The 21,406-nt window shown below is 45.0% G+C and overlaps 1 protein-coding gene across 1 annotated transcript in view; it reads left to right on the top strand.

The window, feature by feature from the left end:
• The window catches only part of LOC124005930 (thrombospondin type-1 domain-containing protein 4-like), a 59,966-nt gene that overhangs the window by 5,679 nt on the left and 32,881 nt on the right, over window positions 1-21,406 (top strand). Inside the window, exon 7 of the mRNA XM_046315574.1 lies at window positions 15,136-15,235. Within this exon, the coding sequence (XP_046171530.1) occupies window positions 15,136-15,235 (100 nt within the window). The remainder of the gene's footprint in view (window positions 1-15,135; window positions 15,236-21,406) is intronic.

Here is a 21,406-nt window from a genome sequence, read left to right as displayed (position 1 = left end):
GACAGAGGTAGAGAGAGAGAGGGGTAGAGAGAGAGGGGTAGAGAGAGAGGGGTAGAGAGAGAGAGGTAGAGAGAGAGAGGTAGAGAGAGAGAGGTAGAGAGAGAGAGGTAGAGAGAGAGAGAGGTAGAGAGAGAGAGAGGTAGAGAGAGGTAGAGGTAGAGAGAGGTAGAGAGAGAGAGGTAGAGAGAGAGAGAGGTAGAGAGAGAGAGAGAGAGAGAGAGAGAGAGAGAGAGAGAGAGAGAGATATATAGAGGTAGAGATAGATATAGAGGTAGAGATAGATATAGAGGTAGAGATAGAGATGGAGCACTCATAGATAGATAGATAGATAGATAGATAGATAGATAGATAGATAGATAGATAGATAGATAGATAGGTAGGTAGGTAGGTAGGTAGGTAGGTAGGTAGGTAGGTAGGTAGGTAGGTAGGTAGGTAGGTAGAGGTAGAGAGGTAGAGAGAGAGGTAGAGAGGTAGAGAGAGAGGTAGAGAGAGAGGTAGAGAAAGAGAGAGAGAGAGATCACAGAGGTAGAGAAAGAGAGAGAGAGAGATCACAGAGGTAGAGAAAGAGAGAGAGAGATCACAGAGGTAGAGAAAGAGATAGAGAGAGATCACAGAGGTAGAGAAAGAGATAAAGAGAGAGAGAGAGAGAGAGATCACAGAGGTAGAGAAAGAGATAGAGAGAGATCACAGAGGTAGAGAAAGAGATGGAGAATGACCACAGAGGTAGAGAAAGAGATAGAGGTGCTGAAAGAAAGAGAGTGGGTAGAGAAATGCAATACACTCTTAGATTTTTTTTTGTGTGGAAATGGAGAGAGAGACCGAGATAGATGGAGAGAGATAGATGGAGAGAGAGATAGACAGAGATAGATGGAGAGACAGAGAGAGATAGAGAGACAGAGATAGATAGAGAGACAGAGATAGATGGAGAGAGAGAGACAGAGACAGAGACAGATGGAGAGAGAGAGATGGAGAGAGAGACAGAGATAGATGGGAGAGAGATAGAGACAGAGATAGATGGAGAGACCGAGATAGATGGAGAGAGATAGAGAGAGACCGAGATAGATGGAGAGAGAGAGACAGCGATAGATGGAGAGAGAGATAGAGACAGAGATAGATGGAGAGAGAGAGAGACAGATGGAGAGAGAGATAGAGACCGAGATAGATGGAGGGAGAGACAGAGATAGATGGAGAGAGAGAGAGACAGCAGGAAGAGAAAGGGAAGTATGTGACAGAGGAAGAAGAGAAGGATTCATGGAAAGGTACACAAGCGGAAAGAGAGAGTGTGTGCATGTGTAAGAAGAGCAGAGGTTTTAGGATGAGAGAGAAAGAGGGGAGAGGAAAGTGTGGAATGTGGAGAGAAACCGACTGAAGGAGAGAAAAACGAGAGGAGTACACTTTGACCTGACTTCTGAGTGAAAGGAACTATTAAGAAAGACTACACCTCTTCTTTTCTCTCACACACTGCCCCTCTCTGTCTTCTCTCTCTTTCATTCTTCCCTTGCTCTCTTTCCCACATCTACTCTAGAGTCAATATTTACTCAGTGTCAAGGGAGCATGCCTCCACACAACAATCACCTAGGCCTTATACATACTAATATACACTATATATACAAAAGTATGTGGACACCCCTTCAAATGAGTGGATTCTGCTATGTCAGCCATACCCCTTATGTATAAAATCAAGCACACCACCATGCAATCTCCATAGACAAACATTGTAGACAAACTTTGGCAGTAGAATGGCTCTTACTGAAGAGCTCAATGACTTTCAATGTGGCACCATCATAGGATGCCACCTATCCAACAAGTCAGTTCTTCAAATTTTTGCCCTGCTAGAGCTGCCCCAGTCAACTGTAAGTGCTGTTATTGTGAAGTGGAAATGTCTAGGAGCAACAGCGGCTCAGCCGCGAAGACGTAGGCCACACAAGCTCACAGAACGGGACCGCCGAGTGCTGAAGAGCGTAGCACGTAAAAATCATATGTCCTCGGTTGCAACACTCACTACCTAGTTCCAAACTGCCTCTGGAAGCAACGTCAGCACAAGAGCTGTTTGTCTGGATCATAATGAAAGATCACCATGCGTCTGCTGGTGTGGTATAAAGCTCACCGCCACTGGGCTCTGGAGCAGTGGAAATGCGTTCTCTCGAGTGAGGAATCACACTTCACCATCTGGCAGTCTGACGGACGAGTCTAGGAGAACGCTACCTACCTGAATGCTTAGTGTCAACTTTGATGGAGGAGGAATAATGTTCTGTGGCTGTTTTTCATGGTTCGGGCTAGGCCCCTTAGTTCCAGTGAAGGGAAATCTTAACACTACAGCATTCAATGACATTCTATATTTTTTATTTTATTATTATATATATTTTTGGTGTACTTTTTACACCTTTTTCTTCCCAATTTTGTGGTATCCAATTGGTAGTTACAGTCTTGTCCCATCGCTGCACCTCCCGTACGGACTTGGGTGAGGCGAAAGTCGAGAACCTTGCATCCACCGAAACACAACCCTGCCAAGCTGCACTGCTTCTTGACACACTGCTGGCTTAACACGTAACCCAGCTGCATCAATGTGTTGGAGGAAACACCGTACTACTGGCAAAACGAGTCAGCTCCATTGAACACATTTGGGATGAATTGGAACGCCGACATCAGTACCCAAACTCACTAATGCTCTTGTGGCTGAATGGAAGCAAGTCCCTGCAGCAATGTTCCAACATCTAGGGGTATTGGTCTCACACACAACAGCGATGGATGTTGAGAGAGACGTATCCTGCCCTCTCTCCCAAAGTCTTGGCTAAGATAACGGCAGTATTGTTCTCTGAAAAGTTCAGCAATGACAAAATTATTATTGTTTAGAGTCGTTATGAAGTCCCGAACAGACCCAGATGTGCTGGGTAGGACACACACACACACACACACACACACACACACACACACACACACACACACACACACACACACACACACACACACACACACACACACACACACACACACACACACACACACACACACACACACACACACTTTGTCGAGTGGAGTGTGTGTGTAATTATTATCAGCCATGCTATCCATACTGACTAAGTTTGTTTTCTTCTGGGTCCCTTCCAAATAGCTCCAGGGGCAGCGGTGTCCTTGTGACCCAGTGCTGCATCCAAACTCCTGTGTGTGTTTGTGAAGCGTTCAGAGAAGTAGAACATGTTCATTTCTCATTTGACTCTATCCTTCTAGTGAACAGACCCAATGAGAATGTCTCAGTGTACATCTGTTTCAATGTGATGACCTGATAACGTGGGTCGTCCATCTTGGGAGGTGGTGGACAGACAGACAGCTGGCTTCCTGTGCAGTGATGTATGAGAGTCTATTGTAGTGTTTATCACATGGAGGCTCTGCTTCCTCCTGGGTCAAGGCTAACTCTGAGACATGGCTGGAGACTCCTATGGCTGGAGACTGACTGACTGTGGTGTCGTTGGAGTCTACATCCATGTCCATATCTCAGGGTTATAGGTCAAGGCTAACTCTGAGACATGGCTGGAGACTGACTGACTGTGGTGTCGTTGGAGTCTACATCCATGTCCATATCTCAGGGTTATAGGTCAAGGCTACAGGCTGGAAAACATGCTTTATCATTAGCCAGGTCAGAATAGTTAGAACAGTTAGGAAGCTGACCAACAGATTACACATAAACCCACCTGGAAGTGTGTGAGTTGTTTGTGTGTATCTTTGTCTGTTTCTGTGTGTTCTTGAGTTGATATGTACAGCTGTTTATTGATGTGAGGCCCTGGACAGGCTGAGAGGACTAGGGGCCATTCCCAGGTGGGCAATCCCTGTTCTGTCACCTAGATGATCCGTGTGGAAACAGCTGCAGAGGAAGGTTCCCTAGAATGTCTGTTCCCCTAAGGAGTTAACTAGGGCACACCCAGGAGGGTGTGTGTGTTTGTGTGGTCAACAACAGCTTTCACAGTGGAATGTTCTGTGTGATCAAGACTTAGCGTTTGTGTGTTTACAGAACTTCTGTGTTTTGCTGTTTATGGCATTCCAATAGTGTTTTTCTGTCTGTGTTTGTAGAAGTGCAGTTGATTGGTCTGTCAGTCTGGGCATCCTCTCTGTCCTCTGTACTGTGTGGCACAGCGGAGGTTGTAGAAGGGAGGACGGCTCATAGTAATGGCTGGAATGGAGTCAATGGAATAGTCCTCCACTCAGCAGCCTCCACTGGTGTGGCAGTAAGAGTAGACCTCAGTAGTACAAAGCCCCTGGGCCTTGGGGAGGGAGACCCTGGTTGATTTCCCTCTCACTAATGGCCCTATTCATTACAGACAGACCCTCCCCTCCTTCTCCTTCTCACCCTTCGTCCCCTCCTCCCTCCTTCTCCCCCCTCGAGTCCCTTCCTCCCCCTCCATCCTATTTCTCACCCATCTTCTCCCTTCTCCCCCTCCCTCCTCTCTCCTTCTCCCCCTCCCCCTTCTCCTTCTCCCCCTCCCCATCTCTACCCTCATCCCTCTTCCCCCCTTTCCCCTCCCTCTCTCCTCCCCTCCAGTAAAACACACCTGTAACTCCCCCTCCCCTCCAGTAAAACACACCTGTAACTCCCTCCTCCCCTCCAGTAAAACACACCTGTAACTCCCTCCTCCCCTCCTGTAACTTAGCTTACTGTAACTTACTCCCTCTGTCTTTCATTTGCTCACACAACTACTGCCATGCATCGAGTCTCTTTCCTTCTCTCTTTTTCTACCTATTCATTACAGACCCCCCCTATCCTATGTGTCTTACCGTGGTCTGATGAACATCAAGGCTTTTAGAGATACTTTTGTGAACCTTTCCAGCTTTATGCAAGTCAACAATTCTTCATCTTAGGTATTCTGAGATCTCTTTTGTTCGAGGAATGGTTTACATCAGCAAATTGTCATGCCCTGACCATAGAGAGCCTGTTATTCTCTATGTTGGTTTGGTCAGGGTGTAACTAGGGTGGGTCATCTAGGTCATTTGTATATCTATGTTGGCCTGATATGGTTCCCAATCAGAGGCAGCTGTTTATCGTTGTCTCTGATTGGGGATCATATTTAGGTAGCCATTTTCCCCATTGTGTTTGTGGGATCTTGTTGCCTGTCAGCACTATTTGTACAGCTTCACGTTTCGTTCGTTAATTGTGTTCGGTGTTCTTTTATTAAAAGGAAAATGTACGCCTACCACGCTGCACGTTGGTTCATTCCTTATAACGAACGTGACAACAATGCTTCTTGTGAATAGAAAACTCAAATTTTATAAGTGTTTTTTATAGGGAAAGGAAGCTCTAACCAACATCTCCAATCTTGTTTCATTGATTGGACTCCAGGTTAGCTGACTCTTGACTCCAATTAGCATTTGGAGAAGTCATTAGCCTAGGAGTTCACATACTTTTTCCAACCTACACTGTGAATGTTTACATTATGTATTCAATATAGACAAGAAAAATACATGTGTTTGTCTATTGTTGTGACCTAGATGAAGATCCAATCAAATTTGATGACCAATTGATGCAGAAATGCAGGTCATTCCAAAGGGTTCACATACTTTTCTTGCCACTGTGGACTTGTTGTGAGAAGATTCCGTAGTTCACTGAAGTTCTGTGTTATTCTAGGAATGTTTCTGTACCATGTTTCTGACGTCTGTAACAGTTGATTTATTACACCCTTCTTTCATTTCCCCATTGCCTTTCTCCTCTTTCTTCAGTTTCAATACTGTCACAAAACTCTCACTCAATTCAATTCAATTCAAGGGCTTTATAATAAAAAAAATAGCATTCTCTTTCTCCTCTTTCTTCAGTTTCAATACTGTCACAAAACTCTCTCTCTCTCTTTCTCCTCTTTCTTCAGTTTCAATACTGTCACAACTCTCTCTCTCTTTCTCCTCTTTCTTCAGTTTCAATACTGTCACAACTCTCTCTCTCTTTCTCCTCTTTCTTCAGTTTCAATACTGTCACAACTCTCTCTCTCTCTTTCTCCTCTTTCTTCAGTTTCAATACTGTCACAACTCTCTCTCTCTCTTTCTCCTCTTTCTTCAGTTTCAATACTGTCACAAAACTCTCTCTTTCTCTTTCTCCTCTTTCTTCAGTTTCAATACTGTCACAACTCTCTCTCTCTCTTTCTCCTCTTTCTTCAGTTTCAATACTGTCACAACTCTCACTCTCTTTCTCCTCTTTCTTCAGTTTCAATACTGTCACAACTCTCTCTCTCTCTTTCTCCTCTTTCTTCAGTTTCAATACTGTCACAACTCTCTCTCTCTCTTTCTCCTCTTTCTTCAGTTTCAATACTGTCACAAAACTCTCTCTTTCTCCTCTTTCTTCAGTTTCAATACTGTCACAACTCTCTCTCTCTCTTTCTCCTCTTTCTTCAGTTTCAATACTGTCACAACTCTCTCTCTTTCTCTCCTCCCCCTGTCACTTTACTCCTCCGTTTTCCATCTATTCATTCACCCCTGTAGTCAGACTCTCCCAAGCAATGTAGATATAGAGAAACGTATAACTCTGCCTACACACGCACGCAGGCAAACAAACACGCACACACACACACACGTGCGCACCCACGCACACACGCACACAAACACACACACATGCATGCACGCAAGCACACACACACACACACATATACAGTTAAAAGGAAAAAAATATGCATTCCCTTACAATTCCACAGACCCTCTCTGCTGTTCATAAAACACAGTAGTACACACACATTCTACACATTGAATTTCTCACTCCCTATTCAGTCACTTAGCCTCCCTCTGTTTTACACACACGAAACGCTATCAGAAGAGAACCATGTAACTGCTGCCTGCAGTGCCTAGACAATAACACATACATGACAACACACCCTTTCTCTTTCTGACTGTTTCTCTAGCCTCCATCTATTCATTAGGCTCTTCTCCTCCAATCACTGTTTATACACACACACACTGAAGTACCCACAATCCATTGTGTGAACCTTTTGAATGTATTTTTCACACATTCTCTCATTGACATAAACAGTCACGGTTATTTTTTTAAACTGGTGGTGTACGTGCGTATGTGTGTGAGTGTGTATGTTCACTTGACTGTCCAGATGAGTAGAGTGTCTTTTTCAACTTTCCAGCTGTTGGTGACAGCTGTGTGACTGGAAGAAGGAGAGAGGGAGAGAGTGAAAGAAAGAGAAGAGAGAGTGAAAGAAAGAGAGGGAGAGAGTGAAAGAAAGAGAGGGAGAGAGTGAAAGAAACAGAGAGTTAGAGTGAAAGAAAGAGAGGGAGACAGTGAAAGAAACAGAGAGAGAGAGTGAAAGAGAGGGGAGAGTGCAGGAAACAGAGAGGAGAGAGGAAAGAGGAAACAGAGAGGAGAGAGGAAACAGAGAGGAGAGAGGAAACAGAGAGGAAACAGAGAGGAGAGAGGAAACGGAGAGGAGAGAGGAAACAGAGAGAGAGAGTGAAAGAAAGAGAGGGAGACAGTGAAAGAAACAGAGAGAGAGAGTGAAAGAGAGGGGAGAGTGCAGGAAACAGAGAGGAGAGAGGAGAGAGGAAACAGAGAGGAGAGAGGAAACAGAGAGGAGAGAGGAAACAGAGAGGAGAGAGGAAACAGAGAGGAAACAGAGAGGAGAGAAACAGAGAGGAGAGAGGAAACAGAGAGGAGAGAGGAAACAGAGAGGAGAGAGGAAACAGAGAGGAGAGAGGAAACAGAGAGGAGAGAGGAAACAGAGAGGAGAGAGGAAACAGAGAGGAGAGAGGAAACAGAGAGGAGAGAGGAAACAGAGAGGAGAGAGGAAACAGAGAGGAGAGAGGAAAGATAGAGGAGAGAGGAAAGATAGAGAGGAGAGAGTGGGGAAGAGAGGAGTGGAAGAAAGAGAGGAGTGGAAGAAAGAGAGGAGTGGAAGAAAGAGAGGAAAAGATTCTTCAACTGTTTGCCATTCAACGAGAGAGAAATTGTTATCTTGAAAAAATGTTCACTTGAGAAATACAAACATTTTATATGTAAAATTGCACGATTAAGATCTCCTCAAAATTAGTAACAGATTTAAGTTCTTAGATAAGTTTCACTCGTTTGCTGAATCTTGCGGCCATTTTCACCAAAACTCTAAACAGCACAAAATGCAAAACTCTACAAATCTCTAGCAAAAGCAAACACTGCATTCAAAACTGTTCTTTCCAAAATGTTTTTTTTTTTTGCATCAAAATGACACACGCGCCATATGAATAGATCTGTCTACCAACCAACAACACACTGATGTGCTCAACACAAAACACTGAGTATCCCAGCAGTAGGTTTATGTTGTGCTCAACACAAAACACTACTGTGAATATCCCAGCAGTAGGTTTATGATGTGTTCAACACAAAACACTACTATGAATATCCCAGTAGTAGGTTTATGTTCTGTTCAACACAAAACACTACTGTGAATATCCCAGCAGTAGGTTTATGATGTGCTCAACACAAAACACTACTATGAATATCCCAGCAGTAGGTTTATGATGTGTTCAACACAAAACACTGAATATCCCAGCAGTAGGTTTATGATGTGCTCAACACAAAACACTGAATATCCCAGCAGTAGGTTTATGATGTGTTCAACACAAAACACTGAATATCCCAGCAGTAGGTTTATGATGTGCTCAACACAAAACACTACACTATGAATATCCCAGCAGTAGGTTTATGATGTGCTCAACACAAAACACTACTATGAATATCCCAGCAGTAGGTTTATGATGTGCTCAACACAAAACACTGAATATCCCAGCAGTAGGTTTATGATGTGTTCAACACAAAACACTACTATGAATATCCCAGCAGTAGGTTTATGATGTGCTCAACACAAAACACTGAATATCCCAGCAGTAGGTTTATGATGTGTTCAACACAAAACACTACTATGAATATCCCAGCAGTAGGTTTATGATGTGCTCAACACAAAACACTACTATGAATATCCCAGCAGTAGTTTTATGATGTGCTCAACACAAAACACTACTATGAATATCCCAGCAGTAGGTTTATGATGTGTTCAACACAAAACACTGAATATCCCAGCAGTAGGTTTATGATGTGTTCAACACAAAACACTACTATGAATATCCCAGCAGTAGGTTTATGATGTGTTCAACACAAGACACTACTATGAATATACCAGCAGTAGGTTTATGATGTGCTCAACACAAAACACTACAATGAATATCCCAACAGTAGGTTTATGTTGTGCTCAACACAAAACACTACTATGAATATCCCAGCAGTAGGTTTATGATGTGTTCAACACAAAACACTGAATATCCCAGCAGTAGGTTTATGATGTGCTCAACACAAAACACTACTATGAATATCCCAGCAGTAGGTTTATGATGTGCTCAACACAAAACACTGCTATGAATATCCCAGCAGTAGGTTTATGCCTTTTGCATTGTCAGTGTTACACTGTAGCTGGTTGTAAAATATTGTTACAGTAATGTATACCTACTCAAATATACATAAATAAACACATACAAATGCAATACAGTAACAAAAACATTGTCATTTATTTCCAAAATGCAGTATTTCTGAGCACTTGTGTTTTGTGTGTAACACTTTCTGTACCCAACAGGAGAAAAAACCTTCAGTAAGATAAAGGGTTTTCTGTACAAAAATAAACATTTAAAGTTGCTCATTCTTTCAAAACAAAGACAGAAATACATGCAAAATGTAAGAAAAAAGGCATTAGGCTGCATCCTGCCTCCTATTTGGGTCTGGCCACAGCACCTCATCCACATCACAAGCGATGTTCTCCCTGGCTAAACAGCACCTCATCCACATCACAAGCGATGTTCTCCCTGGCTAAACAGCACCTCATCCACATCACAAGCGATGTTCTCCCTGGCTAAACAGCACCTCATCCACATCACAAGCGATGTTCTCCCTGGCTAAACAGCACCTCATCCACATCACAAGCGATGTTCTCCCTGGCTAAACAGCACCTCATCCACATCACAAGCGATGTTCTCCCTGGCTAAACAGCACCTCATCCACATCACAAGCGATGTTCTCCCTGGCTAAACAGCACCTCGTCCACATCACAAGCGATGTTCTCCCTGGCTAAACAGCACCTCATCTACATCACAAGCGATGTTCTCCCTGGCTAAACAGCACCTCATCTACATCACAAGCCATGTTCTCCCTGGCTAAACAGCACCTCATCTACATCACAAGCGATGTTCTCCCTGGCTAAACAGCACCTCATCTACATCACAAGCGATGTTCTCCCTGGCTAAACAGCACCTCATCTACATCACAAGCCATGTTCTCCCTGGCTAAACAGCACCTCATCTACATCACAAGCGATGTTCTCCCTGGCTAAACAGCACCTCATCTACATCACAAGCCATGTTCTCCCTGGCTAAACAGCACCTCGTCCACATCACAAGCGATGTTCTCCCTGGCTAAACAGCACCTCATCCACATCACAAGCGATGTTCTCCCTGGCTAAACAGCACCTCATCTACATCACAAGCGATGTTCTCCCTGGCTAAACAGAATCTTCTGGAGTGACGGATCCAGCCGTCGAAAGCCCCCACATCAACTTCACCACATGCATCCTCCATTGCCTGAAGAGGCGTGTGAGGGGATGGTGGTCATACACCTTCCATCACCATGCCGGGAAAAAACTATTCAATTGTGTTTAGGAATGGGGAATATGGTGGGAGGTATAGAACAAACTGTGGGTGGTCGATGAACCAGAGCATCCCGGTGGAAACTCACATTGTCCCAGATGACAACATACCTGGGCTGCTCTGGTCCACCCCTCTGCTCAGCTGGAATGAGGATGCCGTGTAGTGCGTCCAGGAATGTGATGAGAAGGGCGGTGTTGTAGGGACTAAGGTTGGCATGGTGATGGCTGATGCCTTGCTGGCTAATGGCTAAACACATGGTGATATTCCCTCCACGCTGTCCAGGGACATTCACAATGGCACGGTGGCCAATAATGTTCCGGCCTCTTCTTTTGGCTCGGCTGAAGCCAGCCTCATCAATGGTTTATATAAACGTGCTGAATTGCAGCGGCATCCAGCGCCAAGATAATGTAATGTGTCCACAGTGCTGATATGATAGTAAATTCACAGTATAGTACTTACTTGCTCATATTCATAGTGCTGTTCTTTAACCCTCTCTGAGTGTTGCTCGAATGGTGACCTGTAGACCTGTTTCATCAGGATTCAGTTGCTCTGTAATACACGGTCCAATGTAGACAAGCCCACCTGGTGAATGTTACTGAATATTATGTTGTCTGAAATGGATGTGGTTCTGGATGTCTGGTAGGCTAATGGCATTGTTTGCCACCAACACGGTCTCCTGTTCTGGTGTGAACAGCCGGTGTCTTCCACTATGGCCTGGCCATCTCTCAGTTCTGCAGAAGATCCACAAATATGATTGGTTACAGTAAGCTAAAATAATCTATTTAATTTCAATATCAAATGACATTACTGTAATGTTGGGCAAAAATCACTGAGTAACATACAGTGGGGAGAACAAGTATTTGATAACCTGCAAAATCGGCAGTGTTTCCTACTTACAAAGCATGTGGAGGTCTGTAATTTTTATCATAGGTACACTTCAACTGTGAGTGACGGAATCTAAAACAAAAATCCAGAAAATCACATTGTATGATTTTTAAGTAATTAAATTGCATTTTATTACATGACATAAGTATTTGATACATCAGAAAAGCAGAACTTAATATTTGGTACAGAAACCTTTGTTTGCAATTACAGAGATCATATGTTTCCTGTAGTTCTTGACCAGGTTTGCACACACTGCAGCAGGGATTTTGGCCCACTCCTCCATACAGACCTTCTCCAGATCCTTCAGGTTTCGGGGCTGTCGCTGGGCAATACGGACTTTCAACTCCCTCCAAAGATTTTCTATTGGGTTCAGGTCTGGAGACTGGCTAGGCCACTCCAAGACCTTGAGATGCTTCTTACGGAGCCACTCCTTAGTTGCCCTGGCTGTGTGTTTCGGGTCGTTGTCATGCTGGAAGACCCAGCCACGACCCATCTTCAATGCTCTTACTGAGGGAAGGAGGTTGTTGGCCAAGATCTCGCGATACATGGCCCCATCCATCCTCCCCTCAATATGATGCAGTCGCCCTGTCCCCTTTGCAGAAAAACATTCCCAAAGAATGATGTTTCCACCTCCATGCTTCACGGTTGGGATGGTGTTCTTGTGGTTGTACTCATCCTTCTTCCTCCAAACACGGCGAGTAGAGTTTAGACCAAAAAGCTCTATTTTTGTCTCATCAGACCACATGACCTTCTCCCATTCCTCCTCTGGATCATCCAGATGGTCATTGGCAAGCTTCAGACGGGCCTGGACATGCGCTGGCTTGAGCAGGGGGACCTTGCGTGCGCTGCAGGATTTTAATCCATAACGGCGTGGTGTGTTACTAATGGTTTTCTTTGAGACTGTGGTCCCAGCTTTCTTCAGGTCATTGACCAGGTCCTGCCGTGTAGTTCTGGGCTGATCCCTCACCTTCCTCGTGATCATTGATGCCCCACGAGGTGAGATCTTGCATGGAGCCCCAGACCGAGGGTGATTGACCGTCATCTTGAACTTCTTCCATTTTCTAATAATTGCACCAACAGTTGTTGCCTTCTAACCAAGCTGCTTGCCTATTGTCCTGTAGCCCATCCCAGCCTTGTGCAGGTCTACAATTTTATCCCTGATGTTCTTACACAGCTCTCTGGTCTTGACCATTGTAGAGAGGTTGGAGTCTGTTTGAGTGTGTGGACAGGTGTCTTTTATACAGGTCACTAGTTCAAACAGGTGCAGTTAATACGGGTAATGAGTGGAGAACAGGGATCTTCTTAAAGAAAAACAGGTCTGTGAGAGCCGGAATTCTTACTGGTTGGTAGGTGATCAAATACTTATGTCATGCAATAAAATGCAAATTAATTACTTTAAAAATCATACAATGTGATTTTCTGGATTTTTGTTTTAGATTCTGTCTCTCACAGTTGAAGTGTACCTATGATAAAATTACAGACCTCTACATGCTTTGCAAGTAGGAAAACCTGCAAAATCGGCAGTGTATCAAATACTTGTTCTCCCCACTGTAGGCCTAATGGTATGTCGGACTTCAGTATACATAAAGATGTTAGGTAACTTACCGGTTGTTATTTCTGAATGTACAGATGATAGATGCAACCGTGTAGCGGCTCAGGTTGGGCTGAACTCTCTGCCCAGCCTCCCTCATACTCAATCCATGGTTGAGCACATGGTCAACCAATGTGGCCCTGATCTGAGACAACCGTCCGTCCGTCCGTCCGTCCGTGTCCTCCTCCTCGTCGTCGTCGTCGTCGTCGTCGTCGTCGTCGTCGTCGTCCTCCTTCACCTCTGGCTCTTGCTTCACCATTGACTTCCATTTTCCTCCACAACAGGAGAGCTCATCTGTGGCCTTTTATAGTGCTAAAGCTCTGATTTCTAAGTGAACAATTCAGCAGCGAGTGTTTACACCTGTGAGGAGTGTGTGTTTCTAATTGGTGTATAGAGCTTGGCATTGTGATTGGAGTTGCTTTCCAAAGGGACTAATGATAATTTAACGTTATGCCTAACGTAGAAAACTGTGTGTAGTGTTTTGCAAAATGTGTGATATAGAATTGAAAAGTGTAAAGCAGGAATTGTGCTTGCAATTTTTCAGACTTGGTTTCAGGGATTTGGTGATTGCGTTTCAAGTTCCAGTTTTAGTGTGTAAACAATTGTGAAAAACAGTACATTTACATTTACATTTAAGTCATTTAGCAGACGCTCTTATCCAGAGCGACTTACAAATTGGTGCATTCACCTTATGACATCCAATGGAACAGCCACTTTACAATAGTGCATCTAAATCTTAAAGGGGGGGGGGGTGAGAGGGATTACTTATCCTATCCTAGGTATTCCTTAACGAGGTGGGGTTTCAGGTGTCTCCGGAAGGCGGTGATTGACTCCGCTGTCCTGGCGTCGTGAGGGAGTTTGTTCCACCATTGGGGGGCCAGAGCAGCGAACAGTTTTTACTGGGCTGAGCGGGAACTGTACTTCCTCAGTGGTAGGGAGGCGAGCAGGCCAGAGGTGGATGAACGCAGTGCCCTTGTTTGGGTGTAGGGCCTGATCAGAGCCTGGAGGTACTGAGGTGCCGTTCCCCTCACAGCTCCGTAGGCTCTCTGGATCGCAGTAAGGCTCGCAGTAATTCTGACTATTTTGAGGAAGTGTTTACTGGCTACGGCGTCTCAAGATGGACAAACAGTACCTTTGCAGTTTTTTCAACATTTTAACGCAAGGGTCTTTTAAGGGAGTACGAGAGCACCTTTGTTTGGTCCTCGGCTAGGTGAAGGCTGAACCGAAGCATGCCGACGGCTTCAGGCCTTTCTAGTATTAACACTGGGAGTAAGTACTGTCACTTAGTAACTGAACTCCTTCTGCCCTCTTTATTAGTGCTTTGTGTGTGTGTCCCTCTGGGGGTTAAAGTGATTTACAGGTAGTTCTATGATCTTCACTGTTCCTCTATTGGATAAATATATCAGGTGTGCAGGGTTAGACTCCAACTGTAGTTTCACTCTCCTCACTCCCTTCAGAATGCTCAAACTGTCTCCAGTACTTCTCTATTGGCCTGACTCGCACGTGCATAGACACACACACACACACACACACACACACACACACACACACACACACACACACACACACACACACACACACACACACACACACACACACACACACACACACACACACACACACACACACACACACACACACACACACACACACACACACACACACACACACACACACACACACACACACACACTCAGGCATACAGCTCAGTGTTGGATAGAAAAGCTGGGTGGATTTGTGTGTGTGTGGCTGATCCCAGAGAGTCTATTATTTCCATATGCTGCTTAGTGCATCGGCCCACTGTCAGAGCGATCATGAGACAATGGTGTGTGTGTGTGTCTGACTAATACCTCTCTCCCATTTTATTCTTACCCTCTTAATTTGTATGACTCTCTCTCATCTCTTCATCCACCTAGTGTACTGGCCAGCCTTAGGGTTGGGCATGATATTATAGCCTCAATTGTCAATACTTGAGATCTACAATACTGATATGTACTTGTCCCTCCCTCCCTCCCTCTGTCTGTCAGGTATGTGTAGGAGGTGCAGACTCCAGAGCAGAGCAGTGCGCTTCCTACAACAACCAGGAGTTTATGGGCAGACTGTACGACTGGGAAACTTTCACTCAGGGTAAGTTACACACGCACGCACGCACGCACGCAGGCAGGCAGGCAGGCAGGCAGGCAGGCAGGCAGGCAGGCAGGCAGGCAGGCAGGCAGGCAGGCAGGCAGGCAGGCAGGCAGGCAGGCAGGCAGGCAGGCAGGCAGGCAGGCAGGCAGGCAGGCAGGCAGGCAGTCTGTCTGTCTGTCTGTCTGTCTGTCTGTCTGTCTGTCTGTCTGTCTGTCTGTCTGTCTGTCTGTCTGTCTGTCTGTCTGTCTGTCTGTCTGTCTGTCTGTCTGTCTGTCTGTCTGTCTGTCTGTCTGTCTGTCTGTCTGTCTGTCTGTCTGTCTGTCTGTCTGTCTGTCTGTCTGTCTGTCTGTCTGTCTGACACTTGTTAATGTGTATGTAGTTGTTGTGTATATGATTGTAAGGCCATTGTTTAGGTGTTTGACAAACCTCCCCTGGCCTGCCCAATCCACTGCAATTCACATTCTGATTGGTGGTTCCAGATATATTTTGGAAGGTGCCATAAAAAGAGAGGAGGGAGAGAAGGAGGGAGGGAAGGAGGGAGAGAGGGGGGGGGGAGAGACACCCTACAGAGCCCCAGGACAGCAGCACAATTAGACCCAACCAAATCATGAGAAAGCAAAAAGATTATTACTTGACACATTGGAAAGAATTCACAAAACAACTGAGCAAACTAGAATGCTATTTGGCCCTACACAGAGAGTACACAGCGGCAGAATACCTGACCACTGTGACTGACCCAAAATTAAGGAAAGCTTTGACTTAGTACAGACTCAGTGAGCATAGCCTTGCTATTGAGAAAGGCCTCCGTAGGCAGACATGGCTCTCAAGAGAAGACAGGCTATGTGCTCACTGCCCACAAAATGAAGTGGACTGAGCTGCACTTCCTAACCTCCTGCCCAATGTATGACCATATTAGAGACACATATTTCCCTCAGATTACACAGATCCACAAAGAAATCAAAAACAAATCCAACTCCCATATCTACTGGGTGAAATTCCTCAGTGTGCCATCACAGCAGCAAGATTTGTGACCTGATGCCACAAGAAAAGGGCAACCAGTGAAGAACAAACACCATTGTAAATACAACCCATATTTATGCTTATTTATTTTCCCTTGTGTACTTTAACCATTTGTACATTGTTACAACACTGTATATATATAATATGACATTTGTAATGTAACTTCTGTATGTGTAATGTTTACCGTTCATTTGTATTGTTTATTTCACTTTTGTATATTATCTACCTCACTGAGAGAGAGAGAGAGAGAGAGAGAGAGAGAGAGAGAGAGAGAGAGAGAGAGAGAGAGAGAGAGAGAGAGAGAGAGAGAGAGAGAGAGAGAGAGAGAGAGAGAGAGAGAGAGAGAGAGAGAGAGAGAGAGAGAGAGAGAGAGAGAGAGGGGAAGAGAGCGAGAGAGAGAGAGAGGGAGAGAGAGGGAGAGAGCGAGATCAGATGAGCTCCTGCATTGTGTGCACGTGCGCTTGTGCATATGCAGGTGTATTTGTTGGACAGAATGTGAGAGAGTGTTGGAATGTGAGAGGGTGTTAGAATGTGTGTGAGTGAGTAGTTGTCTTAGGACCAAACTAGAGGGAAGGACAGGGAGACAACTCTAAGCACTTATTTGGGGAAAGACAAAGAAAAGAAAAGAAAGGAGAGATGGGGAATCATAAACATACATAGGGATTAGGTGAAGGGAAAACAGGAGAGAGGAGGGAAAGAGAGACAGCTGTAGAATCATATCATCAAGAATTTGTCACTGTTCTGACAGATTAATGCATATATATGTGTGTGTGTGGGGGGGGAGGGATACCATGTAAATTGTCCTGAGTGTGCTAGTGTGTGTGTGTGTAAATCTACAACTCTGCTGACAGAACTATGACACCATAGAGCTACATAGACCAGGAAGCGTCGAGCTATCTATAAAACCACTGATCTATGAGACTGGAGATCTAGAACACACAGGAACACAACACTGAGGCTGCATATCTATGTTGAGAGAGAGTCATGGTAGGACTGATCTATGTGGACTGAGGCTGTATATCTATGTTGAGAGTCATGGTCAGGTAAGGTCTGATCTATGTGGACTGAAGCTGTGTAGCTATGATGAGAGCCATGGTCAGGGTAGGACTGATCTATGTTGCGAGAGAGTCATGGTCAGCATAGGTCTGATCTATGTGGACTGACGCTGTATATCTATGTTGAGAGTCATGGTCAGGTAAGGTCTGATCTATGTGGACTGAAGCTGTATATCTATGTTGAGAGTCATGGTCAGGTAAGGTCTGATCTATGTGGAATGAAGCTGTGTAGCTATGATGAGAGTCATGGTCATGGTAGGTCTGATATGTGGACTGAGGCTGTATATCTATGTTGAGAGTCATGGTCAGGTAAGGTCTGATCTATGTGGACTGAGGCTGTATAGCTATGATGAGAGTCATGGTCATGGTAGGACTGATCTATGTTGCGAGAGAGTCATGGTCAGCATAGGTCTGATCTATGTGGACTGATGCTGTATATCTATGTTGAGAGTCATGGTCATGGTAGGACTGATCTATGTGGACTGAGGTTGTATATCTATGTTGAGAGTCATGGTCAGGTAAGGGCTGATCTATGTGAACTGAGGCTGTATATCTATGTTGAGAGAGAGTCATGGTCATGGTCAGGGTAGGTCTGATCTATGTGGACTGATGCTGTATATCTATGTTGAGAGTCATGGTCATGGTAGGACTGATCTATGTGGACTGAGGTTGTATATCTATGTTGAGAGTCATGGTCAGGTAAGGGCTGATCTATGTGAACTGAGGCTGTATATCTATGTTGAGAGAGAGTCATGGTCATGGTCAGCATAGGTCTGATCTATGTGGACTGATGCTGTATATCTATGTTGAGAGTCATGGTCATGGTAGGACTGATCTATGTGGACTGAGGTTGTATATCTATGTTGAGAGTCATGGTCAGGTAAGGGCTGATCTATGTGAACTGAGGCTGTATATCTATGTTGAGAGAGAGTCATGGTCATGGTCAGGGTAGGTCTGATCTATGTGGACTGAGGCTGTATAACTATGTTGAGAGAGTCATGGTCAGGGTTAACCCGATCTATGTGGACTGAGGCTGTATATCTATGTTCTTTCAGAGATCTATGGTCAGGGTAGGTCTGATCTATGTGGACTGAGGCTGTATATATATGTTGGGAGACAGTCATGGTAAAGGTAGGTCTGATCTATGTGGACTGAGGCTGTATATCTATGTTGAGAGAGTCATGGTCAGGGTCGGTCTGATCTATGTGGACTGAGGCTGTATATCTATGTTGAGAGAGTCATGGTCAGGGTCGGTCTGATCTATATGGACTGAGGCTGCATATCTATGTTGAGAGAGAGTCATGGTCAGGGTAGGACTGATCTATGTGGACTGATGCTGTATATCTATGATGAGAGTCATGGTTAGGGAAGGGCTGATCTATGTGGACTGAGCTTATATATTTATGTTGAAAGAGTCATCGTCAGGGTAGGACTGGAGAGACAAGCTGTCTGCACAACCAGACAAAGCCTTTCCTCAGGTGTGTGTGTGTGTGTGTGTGTGTGTGTGTGTGTGTGTGTGTGTGTGTGTGTGTGTGTGTGTGTGTGTGTGTGTGTGTGTGTGTGTGTGTGTGTGTGTGTGTGTGTGTGTGTGTGTGTGTGTGTGTGCGTGCGTGTGTGTGTGTGTGTGTGTGTGTGTGTGCACTTGAGATGTTGTGTGGATAATATTACTAACATTACAAGACCATTAATCTCTCTGAAGTAAACAGAATTAAAGTGTTTGTCTAATAAGTGTCTAGAGGCTCCGTGTGTGTGTGTGTGTGTGTGTGTGTGTGTGTGTGTGTGTGTGTGTGTGTGTGTGTGTGTGTGTGTGTGTGTGTGTGTGTGTGTGTGTGTGTGTGTGTGTGTGTGTGTGTGTGTGTGTGTGTGCGTGCGTGCGCAGCGTAGCGTACATATATTTACAGGTGTATATACAGTATGTCTCTTTGCCAACAGACCACTCCACTCACTTCCTCTGTGTACATACTGGACGTCTGTGTTTACTAACTGCTGTTCCTGCTCCACACAACTGAACTCAACATACAGGATATTAACATGTACCTGACCCTTAAACTAACTTGTAGTGTCAATCAATTATGCTCATGTAAATAGTTATTGTTGATATCACTACATGCTAGCTACACAGTGATTTATTTCGTTTTTTTCCAGAATTCAGTCATGACAACATTCACAGCACTAGGATGTGCATGGTGTTCATTCATAGCAGCTGTCCGTCCCGTCTCCCTGTAGCGCTGTCTTAGGCGTCTCACAGTACGGCCATTGCAATTTATTGCCCTGGCCACATCTGCAGTCCTCATGCCTCCTTGCAGCATGCCCAAGGCACATTCATGCAGATGGGCAGGGACCCTGGGCATCTTTTTTTTTTTTCAGAGTCAGTAGAAAGGCCTCTTTAGTGTCCTAAGTTTTCATAACTGTGACCTTAATTGCCTATCGTCTGTAAGCTGTTAGTGTCTTAATGACCGTTCCACAGGTGCATGTTCATTAATTGTTTATGGTTCATTGAACAAGCATAGGAAACAGTGTTTAAACCCTTTGCAATGAAGATCTGTGTAGTATTTTGAATTTTTCCAAATTATCATTGAAATTAATTATCATTTCAGGGTCCTGAGTTTGCTGAGTTTATAAAAGTTAGCATTGTGGTATTGACGTTAGGGTGTGCAGGTGTTTTGTTTTTCAGCTCATCCCCTCTCTGAGTACTGGTCCTCCCCACTTCCTGTCTCACTCCCTCTCTCTTTCTCTCTCTCCGGAGTTTGTTTAGGACAGCGATAGCCGGAAAGTATATTTAGACTACGTATGTTTACACTGTCTGAACACTACGCTCAGCAGAGAGGGAGGGAGAGAGGGATGGAGAGAGAGAGGGAGGGAGAGAGAGGGAGAGAGAGAGAGGGAGGGAGAGAGAGAGAGAGAGAGGGAGGATGGAGGAGGGGGAGGAGATGCAGAGTGGATGAGAGAAAGGGGAGAGAGGGAGGGAGGGGGGAGGGAGAGGAGATGCAGAGTGGATGAGAGAAAGGGAGAGAGAGAGAGAGAGGAGGGAGGGAGGGAGGGAGGGAGGGAGGAGGTGGAGGAGATGCAGAGTGGATGAGAGAAAGGGAGAGAGAGAGAGGGAGGGAGAGATGGAGGGAGGGAGGGAGGGAGGAGGGGGAGGAGATGCAGAGTTGATGAGAGAAAGGGAGAGAGAGGACTGCAATGATGGAGAAGGGAAGGAAATATGGAGGGGACTCAAATAGAGAAAGATAGTGAGGGAGGGGTGGGAATTCTTCCTTTCCCCCGTTCTCGCTCTCTTTCTCTCACTCTCTCTCACACTCTCTTTCTCTCTTGCTCTCCCTCTCTCTCTTCACTCTCTCATTCTGTTACTGTCTCCAGTCTAATCTTTCAAAGATAACTACGACTGATAGAGAGAATGAGAGTGGGGTGGGAATTCTTCCTATCCCTCTTTCTCGCTCTCTCTCTCCCACTTTCTCTCTCTTTTTATCTCTCTTTCTCTCTCTCTCTTTTTATCTCTCTTTCTCTGCCAACTGTGTGGTGTAAAAGTTCCATCTGGAGAATGGAGAGAGGAGAGACTGGGAGGATGAATGGGAATGATAAAAGTAGTGGTTAATAGTGATTAATGACAGTTACTCTCTCTTTCCCCTCTTTAATGTACACTTACTGCATAGTGACTGTCAGCACTGTCAGACAGATACACATACAGGATAATACAGGAGCTTCTTATAAGAATCTCATCTGTCACATTGATACATCAACATACATTTTCAGAATTGGAATATTTCCTATATCTCGTCTAAGCCATTGGCTTAGCAAAGACCCTCTTTCATAAAGACCCACGGCAACATAGCTAACTAACCCCCATAGGCTCAGAACAAGCCCCGCGCATGACCACACACAGACACACACACACACCATATTAACCCTTGGGGCCTCTCTCTCTCGCTCTCTTCCTCTCTCTCCCTCTCACTCCCTCTCTCTCTCTCGCTCTCTCTCTCGCTCTCTCCCTCTCTCTCCCTCTCTCTCTCCCTCTCTCTCTCTCTCGCTCTCTTCCCCTCTCTCTCTCTCTCTCTCTCTCCCTCTTCCTCTCTCTCGCTTGCTCTCTTGCTCTCTC

This window comes from Oncorhynchus gorbuscha, linkage group LG19, assembly GCF_021184085.1.
Source record: "Oncorhynchus gorbuscha isolate QuinsamMale2020 ecotype Even-year linkage group LG19, OgorEven_v1.0, whole genome shotgun sequence".
NCBI lineage: Eukaryota > Metazoa > Chordata > Actinopteri > Salmoniformes > Salmonidae > Oncorhynchus > Oncorhynchus gorbuscha.
This window is presented reverse-complemented; position numbering and strand designations above follow the sequence as displayed.